Genomic DNA, 18072 nt, shown 5'->3' with positions numbered 1-18072 from the left:
ATTCTTAAGCAAAACTGCTTTCATCTACTTTATCTACTGTCATCTCCTCTTCCTTCTTAAGAAGTTGAATTAACCACAGTGCTGTACTTTATATATTGAATGAAATTTGTCTAATGTAAAAGTTATTCTAAGAGAAATCCTTTGAGAACAACGTTAACAGCTTTCAATCTAAGAAGGGTTTCAGCTTGGAAATGTCTCCATAAAGTGATTGTGCTGGCAAAGAATAGGATTATAAGCACTTAGAGTAATAAAAACTGATAGATGTTTTATTGCTCTGCCTGTTTATCTGCATTAACTTATTAACTCTACTAATTAGAAGACTTTGAGGGGGGAGAAGTTTGTGCAGAGAGAGATGGACTGCTTTCCTCCATCTTCTGAGAGTCTAAAATTATTATTGAATGGCATAGAAGGATTGCATTTTCTGTATGTTCACTGAGCAATCAGTTCAGTCAGGAGAGTAGAGTTGTTTATGAGTGTTGTAGAATTTATTACTGGAATTAGGCCTTACACAATTTTGAAAGGATCTGGGGAAGTGAAGGTTCAAAAGGGGAGGTGGTAGATCAGAGGCCTCTGCAGCCAGTCTGAGAAGCCAAGTGTGTCCGGCAGCTGAAGCGGGTCTGCAGACAGGAAGCTCACGAGGAGCTGTGAGGAGCTCTCGCCTCTGTCTACACCCAAGTAGTGGGCTGGGGCAGCGCTTGGTCAGCAGGATCAGAAAGTGAGCTGAGTATAGAGTAATTCAGTGGGCAGTGTTTGTCACTTCTTTGGACAAGAATGACCTTCAGAGGATAAATGGCTGCTGCTTTGCTTCTGCCTCCCAAATCATATGCAGTTCCTGTTTGGTCAACTTTAAGCTGAAACCATATAGGGAAGCATTATTCCCAGCTTAACCAGATTGACACAGTATAAGCCCCTGCAGTCTGTCCCTTTTCAACTTGGCATCTATTCACACCCCTTATAACCACATTTAACTTCCAAATAAAGACAGTAGAAAAAAATATGCTTCCATCAACAAGGTGCAACTCTCTTTCATACACCTGAAGATATGCTTACTCTGCAAAAAAGGTGCGAAATCCACTTTATTGTTTGTTAATGTTCATTTCTGTTCTGGGTGAGTCACACTCCCATTTTGAGATCCTGTAACTTAAATGCTGAGATATAAGGTTAACCACTATTTAAGCATCTTACATTAAAGCAGTAGTTCTTAACTGGAGGCGATTAAACCCCTAAGAGACATTTGGCCAATGTCTGGAGATATTTTTATTGTCACAACTGGTAGAAGGGGGGCAATGCTACTGGCATTTACTGAGTAGAGGCCAGGGATGCTGCTAAAAATCCTATAGTATTAGGGACGGGCCCCTACAAGAAAGAGGTATCTGGCCCAAATGTCAACAGTACTTAAGTTGAGAAACCCTGTGTTAGACAGTGTGGAAGTGGCAGAGATGGCTGTGTTAGTTTTCTTGGGCGACTTTTGCAGCCTGGGCAGCAAAAACAACAGACATTTATTTTCACACAGTTCTAGAGGCTAGAAACGTAAGATCAAGGTGCCATCAGGGTTGGTTTCCGGTGAGATCTCTCTTCTTGGCTTGTAAGTGATTGCCTTCTCGCTATGTCCTCACATAGCCTTTTCTCTGTACATGCACATGTGCAGAGAAAGAGTGGGAGAGAGCAAGAGCAATCTCTGGTGTCTGTTTCTCTTATAAGGACATCAGTCCTATTAGATTAGGACTCCACATTTGTGACCTCATTTAACCTTAATTAACTTCCTAAAGGCTCTTATCTTCAAATACAATCTCATTGGGAGTTGGGGCTTCAGCATATGAATGAGGGGAGGACAGAATTCAGTCCATAACAATGAAAAGAAAGAAAGAATTGAGTATATATAGACAAATATATTTATTTCAAAGTAAGGAAGAAATACTCACGGCTACTACACTCCTCATTTCTGTTACCAGTCATGTGGTCATAGCTGGTATTTATAATTTCCTTCTTCCACTATTCATCTCATAGTCCTTTTGCCCTTGGCACTAATCTCAGCTGGTCATGGTGCCTAGTTTGGTGGGCTAACTCAAATTTTCATTTCTGAAGTGTCTGTGCCATTAGCTGCCCTGCCTGTTTCGGGTTGTGGTAGTTTCCATTAATCATTACAATAGTATGTGGGGGAAGCTAAGACATACCCCAAGAGAGCTGTATTCCAGACGTGCTCCTCTTTATCATCCAAGCCCTCTGTGTGGTAGCAACTCAGTTTCTCCTTGAGAGTCAGGATCAGTATAGTCATCCCCTCTGCCTGTTGATTCACTGCCAGGAGGAACCCAAAGTGGCCAGGTTTGGCAGTATTAACTTCTAGCTTAGTGGAACCATTGGTTATTCTCTAATGGAAGCATTTTTCCCTTAGGAACTAAGACTTCTAGACCATCAGAGCCAAAAGTTGTAGGGATAGGAAGCAAAAATTTTACTAGTGGATTATTTTAATAGTAAGGAGCTTCTCCCATTTCTACCTCTTGATTTCCAGACCTGTGAATCCTGGTTATGGGAGAAATAACACCATATGTTATACCACACACATATATATATTAATCACTAGTTTCAAGTGTATAAAGCATCCCAGAAGACACTGCCCCAGGCCTGTAGGTGTTGCCCGCCAGCTAGTGCTGTTATTGAATCTTCAAAAGCCCATTCCAGTGGCTTCAGGATGGTAGGGAAAATGGTAAAATCAGTGCATTCCACAAGCATGAGCCTGTTGTTACACTTCATTTCCTGTAAAATAAGCTCACTGATCAGAAGTAATGCTTCTGGGTAAAAATACCGTAATAGTGAATAAGACATCCTATGAGTTTCCAGATGGTGGTTTACATAGAAGCATTGTGGACAGGGAAGACAAATCTATATCCAGAGCAAGTGTCTGCTCCAGTGATGGCTGAGTGCTGTTGCTGGTTTTGTTTTTGATGGAAGTGGTCCAGGGACCATATCAGTGTCCCTATTGATCTCTGCTGTTGGTAGATTGAACATTCAGTAGTGGCTGTAGACAGATCAGCTTTGGTGAGTAAGTCTATTTTGGTGAACTTGTGCATTACCTGCTTGCTGCCGTAACCTTTTAGCTCATGAAGCCACTGCGTGAGGACATGGGTGCCTGGAGAGAGAGGCTAGCTAATGTCCATAGAGCAGGTCATCTTGTCTACTGATTATTAAAGTCTTCCTCTTTGGCAGTCACTTTTCAGGGAACATTCACATGGAACTCAAATATCTTTTTCATTTGAACCTGTTTGGAGAGGTCCATTCACATACCTTTTCTCCAGAGCTTCTCTTCCTGACCATCCGGCCAACCATTAGTCATTGCACACGAAGCCATGTAGATCCATGCTTCTAGCCACCTCTCCTCCTTGGTAGGAGAAGTAACCAACGTTGTGTTCACATTCTGCCCACTGGGAAGATTGCCCTTCACCACAGTCCTTCAGGACCACTCCCAAGGCAGGCTCCAGTGCTGTAGCTGTTCACTTCCGAGTGCTGCCAAGATGTTGTGCAGAAGCATTTGTGAACGAGACCTGTATTTTTTCTTCCTTGATTGGCTGATCATAGAGAACTTTAAGGGGGCCACGGGGATAGGTTGAGAGGGAGGAGATACTTTAGCGGGTGCTGAGGTCTGGGAATTTGAGCCACTTGCCTCCACGACGGATATGTGCCTGCAGGACATGTACAGCCTTTTCTTGTATATTCTACTTCCTCTTGATGATAGAGTTCCGTGTACACACCCAGTGTGCGGCGTGGTGAGTTGGACAATACCTCGTTTATAGTGGGTAGTTCACATGATAACTTGGTGACCTGTGGTCAAGTGTTGAGTCAGAGCCAGAAGCACTTTCTCAGAAGGAGGATAATTACGTGCAGAGGAAGGTATACCTTCCCTCCAAATTCCTAAAGTTCTGTGCTGTGATCCCACTTACAGGGGCCTGCCAAAGCCTCCATAAAACATTACTACCAGCCACACACTCAGTTACCATCAGAGCTGCTGGATCATGTGGCCCAAGTGGTAGAGCAACCAGGGTCTCCATTCAAAAAAGGGTAAAAAAGGAGGATGGTCAGCAGGCACAGGAAGTGTAGGCCTGGTGGGGAGCGGCAGCAGTGCAAAAAAGCAGTTGATGTGAAGAAGAGTAAATCCTATGAAGCTGATGTGTCCGGTGACCTTACCAAAGAAGTAGAAAATCATGATAAGCTTTCTCAGCATGAAGATGTCTATCACTTCTGGAAGTTCTGTGAAGAGCTTGATCCTAAGGAGCCCGCTGATTGGCTTTTCTGCAAGCCTTGAGCTTTGTTTAGTAGGTCTTTATGATACCCTTGCTGGAAAACATAAAATGGACAAAAACTCAGCAAGCATGATTTTAACCTTCACTGGAGGTTTTACTGTGACCCTTCTGAGTTCCAGACCATTGTTATTGGAGATGATAAAACTCAGTTCCACATGGGTATTTCAGGGAGTCTCCTGATGAACTTCCTGTATGTTTGTACAAAAAAAAGAAAGAAAAATTGTATAATTGTTCCAAATGGAGATAGTGTGTTTGTTGCAAATTATTTTTTATGATAAAACTTAAAGAAGTAACAGATAAAAAGAAAGCTAGTCTCTTGAAAAACATAGATGAAAAACTCACGGAAGCAGCCAGGGAATTAACTGGGTTACTTATTGGAACAGACAACCATGAAGATGAAACACGGTGAAAATGTGCCTGAAACAGATGGAGACAGACTTCAAGGGAATTTGTGAGACAATTGTTGAAGCACCAGTTGATGAGAAGAGACTGAAAGCTTTTGCCCTCATTCAGGAAATGATGACTTTTATGCAGTTTGCTAGTGATGAATGGATTATGGGATGGGGCTTAAGTGGGAATGGACTTCTCTTGTTATGGCTCTGACTATTTTCATTAAGTTGCTGGCCAGCTTTTACCTCTTGCATATACTCTGTTGAAGAGAAATCTCTTTTCAGAAATTATTGAAGATTATTTGGCAAACAGAAGTAAAGAGAATAGACCAACTTGCAGATGAGTGAGAGCTGGCTTTCTTTGGAGTATGTTATTTTAAAGCATTAGTATTAAACCTGTGATTTTTTGTTTTTAAGGAATATGTAGATTGATGGAAACATTTAAGAATTTTTATAAAGCTTAAAAAAAAAAAAGGATTAAAAGTCTGTTTCTGGCCCTGCCTTCATCTAAGGCACATTTTCACTAGAGTAGATCATCATGTGATGCAAAATATGCAAGGGCCAGTAGGATACCAGTGGATGTACTTCACCCACAGTTACTATAGTGGTTGCCTTTTATTTTGGCATTTTTATTTAGTATAGTTAAATAACATAATTTAAAATTTTGAATCATCTTATCAAGTTGAACATCTATGTTTTATGACAGGATAAAAGAAAAAAAATTTTTAAATAAATTTTTGGGGAGAGGATTTGCAAATTAAAGCTTTATAGATTACACATGGGAAAGAAGTGTGTTTCACTAATGAAACAGCAATAGAGATGCATAGTTTCATTTTTTTTAAGAAATTTATGTTTGAACAAATGTATCATTCAATGGAAATTCAAAATTTCCATTTTGAATGTGAAATTAGTGTGTTACTGAATTTAATTATTGTTTTGTGTATAGCATAAACTGATTTCAGAGACTTAACGACAGTTTTTAATCATTTTTTCCTTTGGAACTTTTCCTTGAGTTTTTAAAAGAGGACTTCTAGGTTTTGCATTTTGGTACCGTTTTACAAAGTCTCTTATCTTTACATTTATCATAAGGCTTATTTTCATTTTCTATTCTAAGAACAGAAGAATTGCTGACCTTTCAAGTAGGAACTAGTAAATTAATATCACATGAAAATACTTCTTGTACTTGTGGTATATAACTCCAGATGAACAGGAAAGATATTAACATACTTAGAAGAACTCATTTTGTTTTTGTTGACATAGTCCTTTTGACTTCAAGCGTCTTAAAACTTTCATGGTGTAGTCTAGCTAGAATCATCTGATTCTTGTCAGAAGTGTGACTTACATAACTCTGGAGAAGAGGCTTACCTTTGTCCCTAGGCAAAAATAGGAAGCATGCAGAGGTAGAATAAGGCTGAATCAGTAAGGGCTGGAAAGAAAGAGAATATTGAGATAGGTGAGAACTCCAAGGCTTCAGAAACAGGTCCTCTGGGAAGGAAATCTAGGAACAAGAGATTACTTGGAGCAAGAAAGTATTAGTTGTTTACTCTGCCAGAAGTAAAGCAATGGAACTTAGAGTGTGGTGGTGAATTCGGGTTGAAAGAAATCATTTAGGAAATAGAGCTGCAGATTGGCTAACCCTGGCAAGGTAAAGTTAAAAATATGCAAATGATAATCACAAAATGAAATTTTTGGGAAAACATAGCAACCTAAGATTAGCAGTCTCCTAGTCATTAAAGCAAACTTTGACTGTAGTGTATGTTCTTAGTAAATGTAGATTGAATGAATGAGTTTTCAAAATTAGCCTCAGTTTGCAAAGTAGACAATGATCAAGAAGGAGAAATTGGTTGGTAGGTAGGTTACAGTTGGAACTGAGCAAGATTATTGAGTGCAAAGCAGCCTGAGAGTAACAGGTTAATTACTCCTGGGTAAGACAAGAGAAGCTGTCTGAAATACAGAGAAGGCCAGGTTGGTTGGAGCCACGTGAATGAAGTTTGCTTCTTCATGCTACAAGTCGTTAAGAAGTTCCACACTAGATCTTAGTAAAACAGGGGTGTATGTGTTTATGGCCTGTTAAGTATCCTCGGTAGGTCAACAACTGTATCTCTAAATTAAAGTGTAAAATTTAAGGTGACATCCTTTTGGGTGCCACTGTCCTAAGTTTTTAGCTGCCACCTAAATGCTGAAGAACTTATTTTGCTGTTACTTGTATTTAATTTCCTCTTTTAAAAGGAATAAAAAGGAAAAGTCCATATCTGTACCCTTACCCTTATTGTCTTTTCTATCATCTCTTCCACCACCCACCCCCAGACCTATTCTTTCTACTTCCTACAAGTCACTGTTCTTTTCTTTTGCACTAGGGAGAGGAGGTTCGATGTCAGTATGTTGTGACATGTGCAGGACTTTACTCAGACCGTATTTCAGAGTTGAGTGGCTGCAATCCCAATCCTCGAATTGTACCATTCCGGGGAGATTACCTGATCTTGAAGCCAGAAAAACGCTATCTTGTAAAAGGAAATATTTATCCGGTAGGTAATGATGCTTCTACTTTCTCAAGATGGTTGTGGGCAAAAAGGGAGTGAAACAAAAACTTTTACTGAGGTTAGAAGTAAGAGATATTTTGAAGAGCATTTCATCTGTTTCTCTTGTGCTTAAATCCCTAAATCTTTATTCTGGTATCATAGTTATTAAGTTATAATTAATCACCCATAAATATATGGAAGCTTGTGTGCACTGTGGGTAAAGGCTGTCAAGAAGGAACCCAGTCCTTCCTCTCTGGTGGAAGAAGTACTCACAGAGAACTTTCCCTTGTAGCGTGCCCAGATCCCAGCTCTCTTTCTTACTTAGTTCACTGTCTGTAGGTGCAGGAAAGGGGGTGTGGCCACTCTTTAGTTTCACCGTATAGAAGACAGAGCCATTTAAATGAAAGTTTCATTCTTCTTTCTGGAACTATTAGGTTGAATTACTAGTGTTTAGCTATTTAATACTTCTAACTTTGCCCAAACCTCCATTTTATCTGCTTCAACCTATTACATTCCCCCTTTAGGAAAGCCTGTACTGTGAAGGTTATGCTTTTTCTGGCAGCACTGATTTTTCTTGCCAACCACATATATCCCTAGTTGGGGAGGGTGGGGAACACCCTGAAATGGGACATTTTCTTTACCCAGAAAGAAGAATATGTGGGACAATGTGCATTAGTGTCATAGCATCAGTATTTCCTGTGTGGCATTTCTAGGCAGAAGCATGTAAATAGAAAAGGATAACAGAGTACAAATCAAAAGCTGTGCAAATTAAATGCATGGGAAGAAAACGTTTTATGTTTGCATGTGTAATAAAATGCAGTACGAAATGAGGCTAATAGTTCTTTGCTCTGTTAAATCGGTAGGTCCCAGATAGCCGATTTCCTTTCCTAGGAGTTCACTTCACACCGAGGATGGATGGCAGTATTTGGCTAGGGCCAAATGCGGTTCTTGCCTTTAAACGAGAGGGCTACAGACCCTTCGACTTCAGTGCCAGAGATATTATGGATACAATTATCAAGAGGTAACTTTATTTCCTTAAAAAAATGATTTTATGTGCTAATATTTTTAATATGGGAAATTATTTCTTTCTTGATATTCTGTTTATTTGATAAATCCTCCTATCTGTGGTTGGTACATTGGTTTTTTAATCCAAATTAAGAGCCTTCTGAAATAAGTATAACATTTATTTCTTGAAGTAGTTCAAGAAAATTCTGATGAGCCAGAGTGATGTCTTGGTTAGAAAGGACAATACCAAGAGCCAAGAATGATCACATGGCTGACAATCCAAATCTTGTTTTGCTAACATTCTAGTTGAGTTAAAGAAAAAAAAGTTTCTCTCAGAATCAGTGGATGGTTTACTTTGATAAGAGCGTTTTGAGCCAGTCACCACGATTTTGAAAACTTCTGTAGAAACTGCTGATAACAAAGGTGGTTTCCTTTTGTGGAGAGCTAACAATACTGCTGTATTGACTTGGGATCCAGAGTCTTTGCTGTTATAAAAAATAACTCAGTGAAGTAGTTTGTCCTTTTAGCAGTGTTGCTCTCCAGAGGGTTTCACATCATCAAAATCACTAGAAAGCTTTTGAAGCTGTACTTGAGTTTCACCCTGCACAGATTCTGATACAGATGGTTTAGGATGGGGCTTCCCAGCATGTGTGTGTATAAAAATGTATATATACATGGGCGCCATAGAGTCTCACGTGAGAATCACTGCTAGAGTATCTTACCTTGGGCTGCCTAAAGAAAAAGTAAGCTAAATATCCCACATGTTTAATGCCCTGATTTAAAGATCTGTAATGCCTTTTAGGTATGTTTTGAAAGCATGCGATATTTGCATTAAAAAGCCTTGATGAGGGCAAGCTTTATAGAATCCTGGTTTGAAACTGGCATTCCCTGGGAATTTGAGTTTGAAAGATGTTTGCTTTTAGAGTTTGGAAGGTATTCCTTTGATGAAGTTTCCTTCTTACCTTGGCCAAAAGTTGATTTTTTTTTTTTTTTTTTGATATGTGGGTTTTCTGACTTTGCCTAGATTTCTGTGATGCTATCCACCCTCCCCCAAAATCTAATATCTGTAAAGGCGTTTTATAGTAATAAAGAATTCCTTTCTCTCATAAAGTTTTTATTTTCTTTGCCTTCAGTGGCTTGATTAAACTGGTGTTCCAGAATTTTTCCTATGGAGTTAATGAAATGTACAAAGCCTGTTTTCTCAGTGCAACAGTGAAGCACCTTCAAAAGTTTATCCCTGAAATTACTGTCAGTGATATACTCAGGTAAGGAAAAGCCACGAGGACTATAAATACAGTTATAACCTAGGTGAACTTGGGAGGTGGGTCTGACTTGGTGGTTCATAAGCACACTTGCCATCAGTGTATCCACTGAATTTTTGTGTGCTTTTTCCCAACAAGCTGTTTGTTCCCCTTGCAGTTTGGGCATTGCTGCATTACAACTCTTGGTGTATGATCTAGGTCCATTTATGAGTCCATTTCTCTAGCCTGTGTTCCAGCATTAAGCTGAAATCTCCATTGCAGTTGTATTGTGATGCCACCTTCACCTTTGTGTCTAGCTATCACGCATGATAAAACATCTCGCCTGAATTTTTAAAAAATCTCCTTGGCCACTTATTCTTGTGATTCCAAAGCCTTCTGACTTTAATTCTATACGAGATAATTGATCACTATGTTACCTAATTAGGTAATAAACACATTAAAACATTATACTTTGGTTTATTCTTAAAAACTTTTAGAGGCATACTCCTATACCTGGCATCTTACCTTGCTTCCTCTCTACCTCTTTTGTCCTTTCTTGAGTCCTACTCCACTCAAGGACTATTTGCAAGGCAGAAGTGGGAAATAGTGTGGTAACAGTTAGTCTGGGTCCCTGCTCTAGGGGTGTGGGGCAAAGGAAGAATTACTTAAAGATTTTTTTCTTAAAGATAAAAGGCTTTCTGGACTTGATCTATAGCTTGTCCTAAATCCCACACAAGCCTATTTTCTTTTCTCTCTGGTGATATTTTTAGACTGTTTACCTTTTCCCTGAACCAGCCATTCGTTAGGCCTAATCAGCAGTGTACTTTGAGGTCATCTCCTCCCTGAATCCATCCCTCCACGAATGTCTGGAACACTAAGTGTCTGTCTCCTCAGTAACAGCTGCCGAGCTTGCCTGCTGTAAAATGTCAGCAGCTTGACTCTCTCTGGGAAGAGGGCAGCTGTCTCCCTCGGGGGAGCGTCCTGGCCTAAGCCTGACTCTCGTGTATCCTTTTCAGACCAGCCTCTTTGAGTCCTTAGAAGGACTGTTAAAACCCAGCTAATGTTTTTAGTCTTATCTCCCCCACCCCTCTACTCACCTTTTGAAATGGAAGGGATAAGAATATCTGGGTTTTATGTTCTTTCACTCACCTGTAAACAAGGCTTTTATGTTTTCAGTGGTCTGCCTTAGCCGACTTGCTATGTTTTATATCTGAAAATAGATTGGTCAAATCTGGTGTCTATTACTGCTATTAATATTCCTTGGAAAACACAATAGGTGGGCACACTGAATTCTGTGTATGAATAGTTGCAGTGAATTCACTACCCATATTTGATTACCACCCTTTTGTAGAAGCCTGAGGAAAACTGTTTAGATCAGTGGATTTCACATGGTAGAACTGGACTTGGGACTTGTGGGTTGTGGTGAATCTGGGTGTGAGGGTGTGAATTTCAGCTACCAGTTTCATTAGCATGTAGTCAAAAAGGGCACACGACACGGTAGGCAGGTGCATTTGGGGACACGTTCAGCCCAGTCACAGATGAGTTTCTCTCTGGAGATGAAAAAGCAGAACACACTCAGCAACTCCATTTGATTCCTGCAGCTGCTAAATGCAAGAAGTTATCAGTAACAAAAAGATTGTAGAAGATATGTTTAATACCATTTTTATAAGTTTAAACAATACTGTGTATGTTTATGGATTGCACATGTAATGTGTAAATAAAGACAAACATGGAAGTGATAAACACCTAATTGAGGAGAGTGGTTGTCTCTGGGGAGAGAAGAGAATGGGACCCAGAGAGTTTCACAGGAAGCTTCTATCACATCTATAATGCTTTATTCCTTAAGCTATTTGGTAAGAAAATTGGTGTTCATTATGTTATTCCTTGTACCTTGTTATATGCCTAGAATCTTAATACTACTACTAATAAAACAAGATCAGTAGACTTTCTCATGTTTTGAAGCCCAGGTCCTGCATATCTTGCAGTCAGTGTGGTAAGACCATAAATGCCCTATCATTAATATTGGGACAGAAGCCTATTAAGCAGTTCTAGTGAAAAAGGACTAAAGCAGCGCTTGTAGTGGGATGTTTAGCTCAGGATGGTGTTCTTAAGCTGCAGTAATCACCAAAGGCCATCCAGCTGGACTTCTCATTGCCTAGCCAGAGCATCTTGGGCAGTGACTTACTGGTGAACGTTAGATTGGAACATAAAGTTATAACCTGTCAAATATGCATGAGGTGTATGTCATTATTAAATGATGACCTCTGAGGTTCCTAAGTTTAGCTCTAAAGTCCTTTAATTTGTCCTGTGATTAATGTTGGCATGGTAATTTAACAGCAGTTTGTATCTGTTAGCATTGTAAGGATGTAAAACATGAAGACATATATGCCAAGATCCCCTCATTTTCCCACATTGCATTTTGAAAATATCTTCTTGGGGTAATTCTGTAATAAGTTTTCAGGTAAGATGTTTTTATCATGAGTAATAGCTAAAGACTACACTGTCGTTGTGAAATGCGCGGGTGAAAGCCAGTCCTGCAATAAAGGTGATCTAGACCCCTTTGCAAGAAAAAGGATTTCTCATTCTTGGTACTATTGACATTTTGGGCCAAATAATTCTTTGTTTTGGGGACTGTCCAATTCATTGTAGGCTGTTTAGCAGCATTCCTGGCCTCTACCCACTAGATGCCAGCAGTTCTCCCCTGGTTACAACAACCAAAAATGTCTCCAGACATTGCCAAGTGTCCTCTAGGGGGCAAAATCTCCCCTGATTGAGAACTATTTGTGTAGAGAATTTGGTAACCCTCACACTACAAAATACTAAGAGAGTCTGGAGAAAATATAATGAAAATCCTTTGAAATAGTTATAGCTGAGAGTGCAAGAAAGTAAGGGCATCTCAGAAACAAAAACAAAGAGGAAATTGAAAATCCAAGTACTGAGAGAAATTAGTACTGATGCTGACCTGGAAGGGTGGGGTGGATTTTCTGATTTGGGTATAAACAAAGCTGAGTTTTATTTTTAATTGATATGTGATTTACATACAATAAAATATGCAGATCTTAAGTGCTCAATGAATTTTGGCAGTTGTATAAACTCATGTATCCGCCACATGAAACAAGATGTAAAACATTAGAGACTTACGTTTTAATTGCCACTCAAGTGCTGAAAAGAATCCTTGGGTCTGTGAAAGGTAAAAGTTGGAACTGAGACCCCTTTGTAAAACCAGGGGCTCTGAAAGGACTATACCATCAGTGAAAAGGACATCTAGAAAAAAAGTTTCCCTGGTCTTCGCCAGGGGGAATCTCCTAAAAATCTAGAACCCTGGGCCTGCCCTCACAAGTACTTGAAGTTTCAGTTTGTACCACCAGTTTGATCTAGGAACTTTAAGCTGAGAAATTAACTTAAAAAGTAGACCAAGAACAAAAACTGACATAACTACAAGCAGAAATCAATTAATCTATAACAGTGGTGGGTGATTTTAATACATGTCTGTTGATCGAAGATAGATGAAGCAGATAAAATATTAGAAGATTTGAACAACACAATTAAAACACTTGTTTTAATGGATGCATAGAACTCCCCCACCCTCATTACAGAATACTCATGTTATTCACGCTCTCACAAAACATTTACAAAGGCTTAAAATGTTCTAAGCCGTAAACCAAATTGTCAACAAAATTCAAAAGTTAAGCATAGAAAAACCATGCTCTCTTGCCACAGTCCAGTTTGGTTGAACATTTGTAACAAGAATACTTCTCCTTTGCAGCTGGAAATTAAGATGGAATGGTTGACTTGGCCTATATCACCACTCTCAATTTAATTATGCTCATGTGAACTTCTATTTTTAAATTAACGGTAGATCCTATGGCGAGTTTTTTAAATACTGGATTGTCCTATTTGGAACAAATATGTTAGCTGTAGCCTGTCATCGCTGTTCTCCAGCCCACAGGATAATGTTTGTCACAGAATAATAAAGCAATAAATACAGCCCTTCTCAGATGAATGAATGCCATTAGTTTCATATTCACCTGTTGTTTCTAGATATATTTAAGAGTCTAGGGTGTTCATTACCATTAAATTTAGTTATAAATATGGCAAAATACATGGCTACAAATAGCATTAAGCAATTTAATATAGCTAAATTCACAAATATTAAATTTGCTGAATCATTTGTTCTTTCAGCTATTAAAATAGAATGTAAAAGAGTTAAAAGTTAAACAATTTAAGTTTTCAAGCCCTATTGAATACTTCCTACATACAAGGCGTAAATCTAGACATGGGGGCGAAGTAGGGGTGTTGTACAGGCTGCTGTCCTGGCCCTCAAGATGTTTGTGGTTTCTCTTACCTGAAATTTCAAATTATAATATTCGTCTCAAACTGAGGTACACTGAGGGGCAATACCTATATGTAATCATACAAAGAAAAACCCAGAAGTTGCATTAAGTGCTGAATAGGAAACATGAAGAATTTGGTAGTTTAAACATTTCATGTTAAACAGTTATTTTAGTTTGAACTAAAATGATATCCTTAGAAAAACTTAGTACTGTATTTTTTTTTTTTTTACGCTTTGGATTATTGGTTTTGAATACTTGAGCAGGAGTGTAGGGGACATTAGAACATAGTTGGTGTTTGTAAGAGGAAGAAGTAAGTATAGATACATTTTTTAACTGTGGTTAATCAGTATTAACTTCTGTTTGCTTACAAGGAGTAAGGAGAATGTACTAAATAAACCTTCGTGGAGAGGAAAGGTTTTATTTTGAACACTCAACATGGTCATGCCACTGTGTGTCCTCTACATACTGGCCTTCTGCCAGATAAAAGGAGAGGGGCGAGAAAACTCACAGAGATGCTCTCAACAGCAACAGGAGCATTGTCCAAGAAAAGAGAGGAGAAATGCTGCTTTGATGATTGAGAGAAGCTACCAATACAGAATGTATAGAAGGGGCCACACACTGGCTGATAGCCTGTTACATGTCCTTACCCTAAGAAATTTCAGCTCAGTCCCATTCTGTCTTTTTGTGTTGTAAGTGTTGTATCTGATTCTTACTTGGGAATCCTTACAGTTCAAAAATCTCCTGTCCAGATTTCCTGCAAGCTTCTATAGGACAGATTACTTACTTTTATTATAGAACTTTTCACCCTTGTTGTAATTCTTACATTTACCTCTATACCAATGAACTGTATAGCTGTGTGTGTAACTTCAGGCACGTTACTTAGTCTATTTTCTTTGCTGTTAAATATAAACTGTAACAGTCTCTTAGAGTAATTGTGAGGATTAAATGAGAGAATTCCTAGCATGGAGTAAACACTTGGTAAAAAATAGCTATTATTATCACGATCTTTCCTCTCTTAGAAGATCGTGTTCTCGTATTGTTCTTTGTATCTTCCTCAAGTACTTATCTGCATTGGCCCAGAGTCAATAAAAAATGTTTAATATTGTTGCCTGATTTCTCGATTCTTGGTGGTGTGTATAAAGCTGCTGTTTTCAAGCTGGTTTTTCTAGAATAGTTTCAGTGGAGGTGCTTTTAGACTCAAAATGTCTTATTCAGACTTCATCAGTAAACTATTTTAAAAATTTAAAAAAAATCTAATTTGTGAACTCAAGTGTTATAAAACATAACTTTTAGTATTAAAGGCTCTTACCTTTAACATGTTGTTAATTCATTTTTGTGCTTTTCCCATCATCTGTTTAATTAATTGAAGTTTGTCCTAATATTGAAGACTAAACTGTTAAGAATTAAAACAAACTATAAAGCAAGAATTTTCTGCCACTTGCAAATATTTTTCTCCATAAATTTTAATAGTATACAACCAAAACAGAACACAAAAATACATAGAATTCTGTAATGTTCATAGGAATGCAGCTGATATGCATAACTCCTGCTTTCTTTGCTTTCTATTAATCAGAAGAGCCTTATTATTCCCATTGATTGATTTTACAATAAATTTACTTTATAAATTTAAATAAAATACATCTAACTAAATATGGATTTATCTGCTACTTTTGGAAAGAACTCATTTGTGTATTCATTGGTAAGCATTTATTGGCACTGTTACATGACAGGCATTATGGTCTAGGCTAAGGATATAAGTTTGACTTTTGGTTACACACAAACCTACTGGGTTTCCACATAATTGTGTATTTAGAAGAGTAAAGACTTCATTGCTTTCAGAATACTTTGAAATCACTGACACATATGTAAAGTGTCCTGTCTCTTCCAGTCAGGTGACTACCACTGTTGCTTTTGCAGAGGTCCAGCTGGAGTAAGGGCTCAAGCCCTGGACAGAGATGGAAATCTCATAGAAGACTTTGTATTTGATGGAGGAGTTGGCGATATCGGAAATCGCATTCTTCATGTGAGAAACGCACCTTCCCCTGCTGCCACTTCGTCCCTTGCCATTTCTGGAATGATTGTAGATGAAGTGCAGCAAAGATTTAAATTGTAAATAATGAAAGCTAGGTATGCATTTTAATCTCCACATTCAGCAGTAGGGATGTATCAATTGCATTCTTTAATTTTAATTTAAGAAAAATGGTTTGAAAATAACATTTTTAGTTATGTCATTAGGTAACCGCTGAATTTTTAAATGATGTAATGTAGAAATAATAATTTTTTAAAGTACATGCTCTTAAAGAAGGTACAGTTTTATCTGTCCTGAATTCCTGACTTTGTTAGTGACCCATCTTTACCAACCATGATCTAAAGACTTGGCTTTTTTAGCATTTCTGGGAAAGATGACATGAAAAATTGATTATTCCCTTAACCTTTGGCTTTGTGGTTTCCAAGCTTTTTTGTCTTTCCTAGACAACATATAGTATAATGAAGGTTGTAAACCTCCTTTTAACTTTGAAGAGTCATAGAAAAGTTCACATTACTTAGAGTAACAATATTCGTATTTGGGAATTTTTAATTCTTGATTTAAAAAATACATGAAATTTCATATTTCAAAGTAGGTTGAATAAGATTCTATCTTATCTATATTTGTAAGAAATAACTTTAGAAAAGAAACTCGAAGCCTTTATTTTTCCCAGTTTCTTTATAATTGACTTGGTCTAGTGTCATCACTAAAATCGAAGTAGCAGTACACTCAGTGGTTTTGCCTGCTCTTCAGCCTTCTGTGGTTGAGAAAATAAAGCAACTTAGAATGCTGACACTGATATGCAGAACTCTGTAATTTGAAAAAGTATTTACCTCTTATATCTCTGTTCTTCAGTTAAACCAGCATTCTCAGATGTTGGCCAAGATCACTAATGATTCATGCCTACTTGACTTTTCAGGACTCCTGTAAACTTTTATGAGGATATTTCTTCATTTTGAGGAGATACCTAATTTTGAGGCATTCACTTTTGTAAACCGCAGAAGTGCCTTACATTCATGTGTACTTCATGAGTATTTTAAATTGTTGCTCAGTGCCATACTGTATTCTGTGTACTGTATATATGCGTGCGTGGTATCTGTTGAAATGATTCTTGCAATTCAGAAAGTTGAAAAATAGAAATATAAGTGAAAATATGGTAGAATGTGGGGGAACTTTTATTGTAGAACCACTGTTCAGGTGAGACATTTTCATCCATTCCCTCACATATCGTCTCTCTGGATTAATCGTCTCTTCATTTTTCCTTTCCTCTTGTCTCTCCAACGCTGAATGATGGATGAGTTAGAAAGATGTGCATTTTGGTTGATAGGAAAACTTTTGTCTTCTTCCTTTTCACTTCAAGCCTCGGCGATGACGTTGATTGAGCTACCTCACCAGTTAATTTGAAAGGCTGCACAGCATCAGTCAGCTCATGTTCAAGAATAGCACATCCCAGGTAAATAGATTCAGCAGTTATTCAACGCTTGGGATGAGCATATAGAAAGCAATTAGAAAGCATTCAGAGGAAACAAGCCCTAGTGGTTCTTCCTAGCAACTGATTCCTCCCAGAAATGTGACACACAGGGTATTTTTCTGTTTCATTACAAGACTGTTAACATATAGAAAACATTACAGTTCTCTATTTCACCAACAGTAACATTGCATATACACTAAGCTGTGAAAGACTGAAATTACAAAAATAACCATCCTAATTAAAGCAACCCTCATTCCATTTGAGTCTTTACCATACCCCCTGAAAACACAAGTGAAAAAATTATTTCAAGTGTTTTGAATGTGTAGATTATTCTATTTTTAAAACATTTTGTATTTATGTCAATAAAGAAGAATTGTATATTAATATTAAAAATATTTTAATGAGCCTTGGTGTTGTGAACATAATTTTTAGTTATTTAAATTGTAAATAATGAAAGTTATTTACTGATTCAAGTTAATTTTATGTGTGAAACACTATCACAGGCTTAAGATAGCAGCCGATCAAAAAAAAAAAAAAGCTTGTACTTGTATAAAAATGAGGTAGAGTAGTTTGTATTTTGGGTAAAATGTGGAGCACTTTACTACTTACAAAAATGGCTTTCCATTTGATGGTGGCAGTATCTGGCCGAGATCAGTGTTATCTTCATACCCTGGAGCACCAGGGAAGGTTATTTCTGTTACATAGCAGAATGTATATAACATATAAATACACAGTGCTTTTTGGGGGCGGGAGGGGTTCCAATAAATAAATCAATCTTTTGGAATTTCACAC

At 37.9% G+C, this 18072-nt stretch overlaps 1 protein-coding gene and 1 pseudogene across 3 annotated transcripts in view; both read left to right on the top strand.

Annotated features, from left to right (window-relative positions):
* Positions 1-7035, top strand: LOC116664271 (annotated as a pseudogene).
* L2HGDH (L-2-hydroxyglutarate dehydrogenase) overlaps positions 1-17686 on the top strand; it is a 33644-nt gene extending 15958 nt beyond the window's left edge. Inside the window, exons 7-10 of one of the 3 annotated variants that reach the window (XM_032481980.1) lie at positions 7042-7209; positions 8067-8224; positions 9342-9473; positions 15701-17686. In XM_032481980.1, the coding sequence (XP_032337871.1) occupies positions 7042-7209; positions 8067-8224; positions 9342-9473; positions 15701-15896 (654 nt within the window). In that variant the 3' untranslated portion in view covers positions 15897-17686. Of the gene's footprint in view, positions 1-7041; positions 7210-8066; positions 8225-9341; positions 9474-14154; positions 15434-15671 lie in introns of those variants that run through there. The other 2 variants (XM_032481982.1, XM_032481981.1) reach the window with 2 other exon arrangements.
* The last annotated feature ends 386 nt before the right edge of the window (positions 17687-18072 follow it).

This window comes from Camelus ferus, chromosome 6 (genome assembly GCF_009834535.1).
Source record: "Camelus ferus isolate YT-003-E chromosome 6, BCGSAC_Cfer_1.0, whole genome shotgun sequence".
In the NCBI taxonomy this organism is placed as follows: domain Eukaryota; kingdom Metazoa; phylum Chordata; class Mammalia; order Artiodactyla; family Camelidae; genus Camelus; species Camelus ferus.
This window is presented reverse-complemented; position numbering and strand designations above follow the sequence as displayed.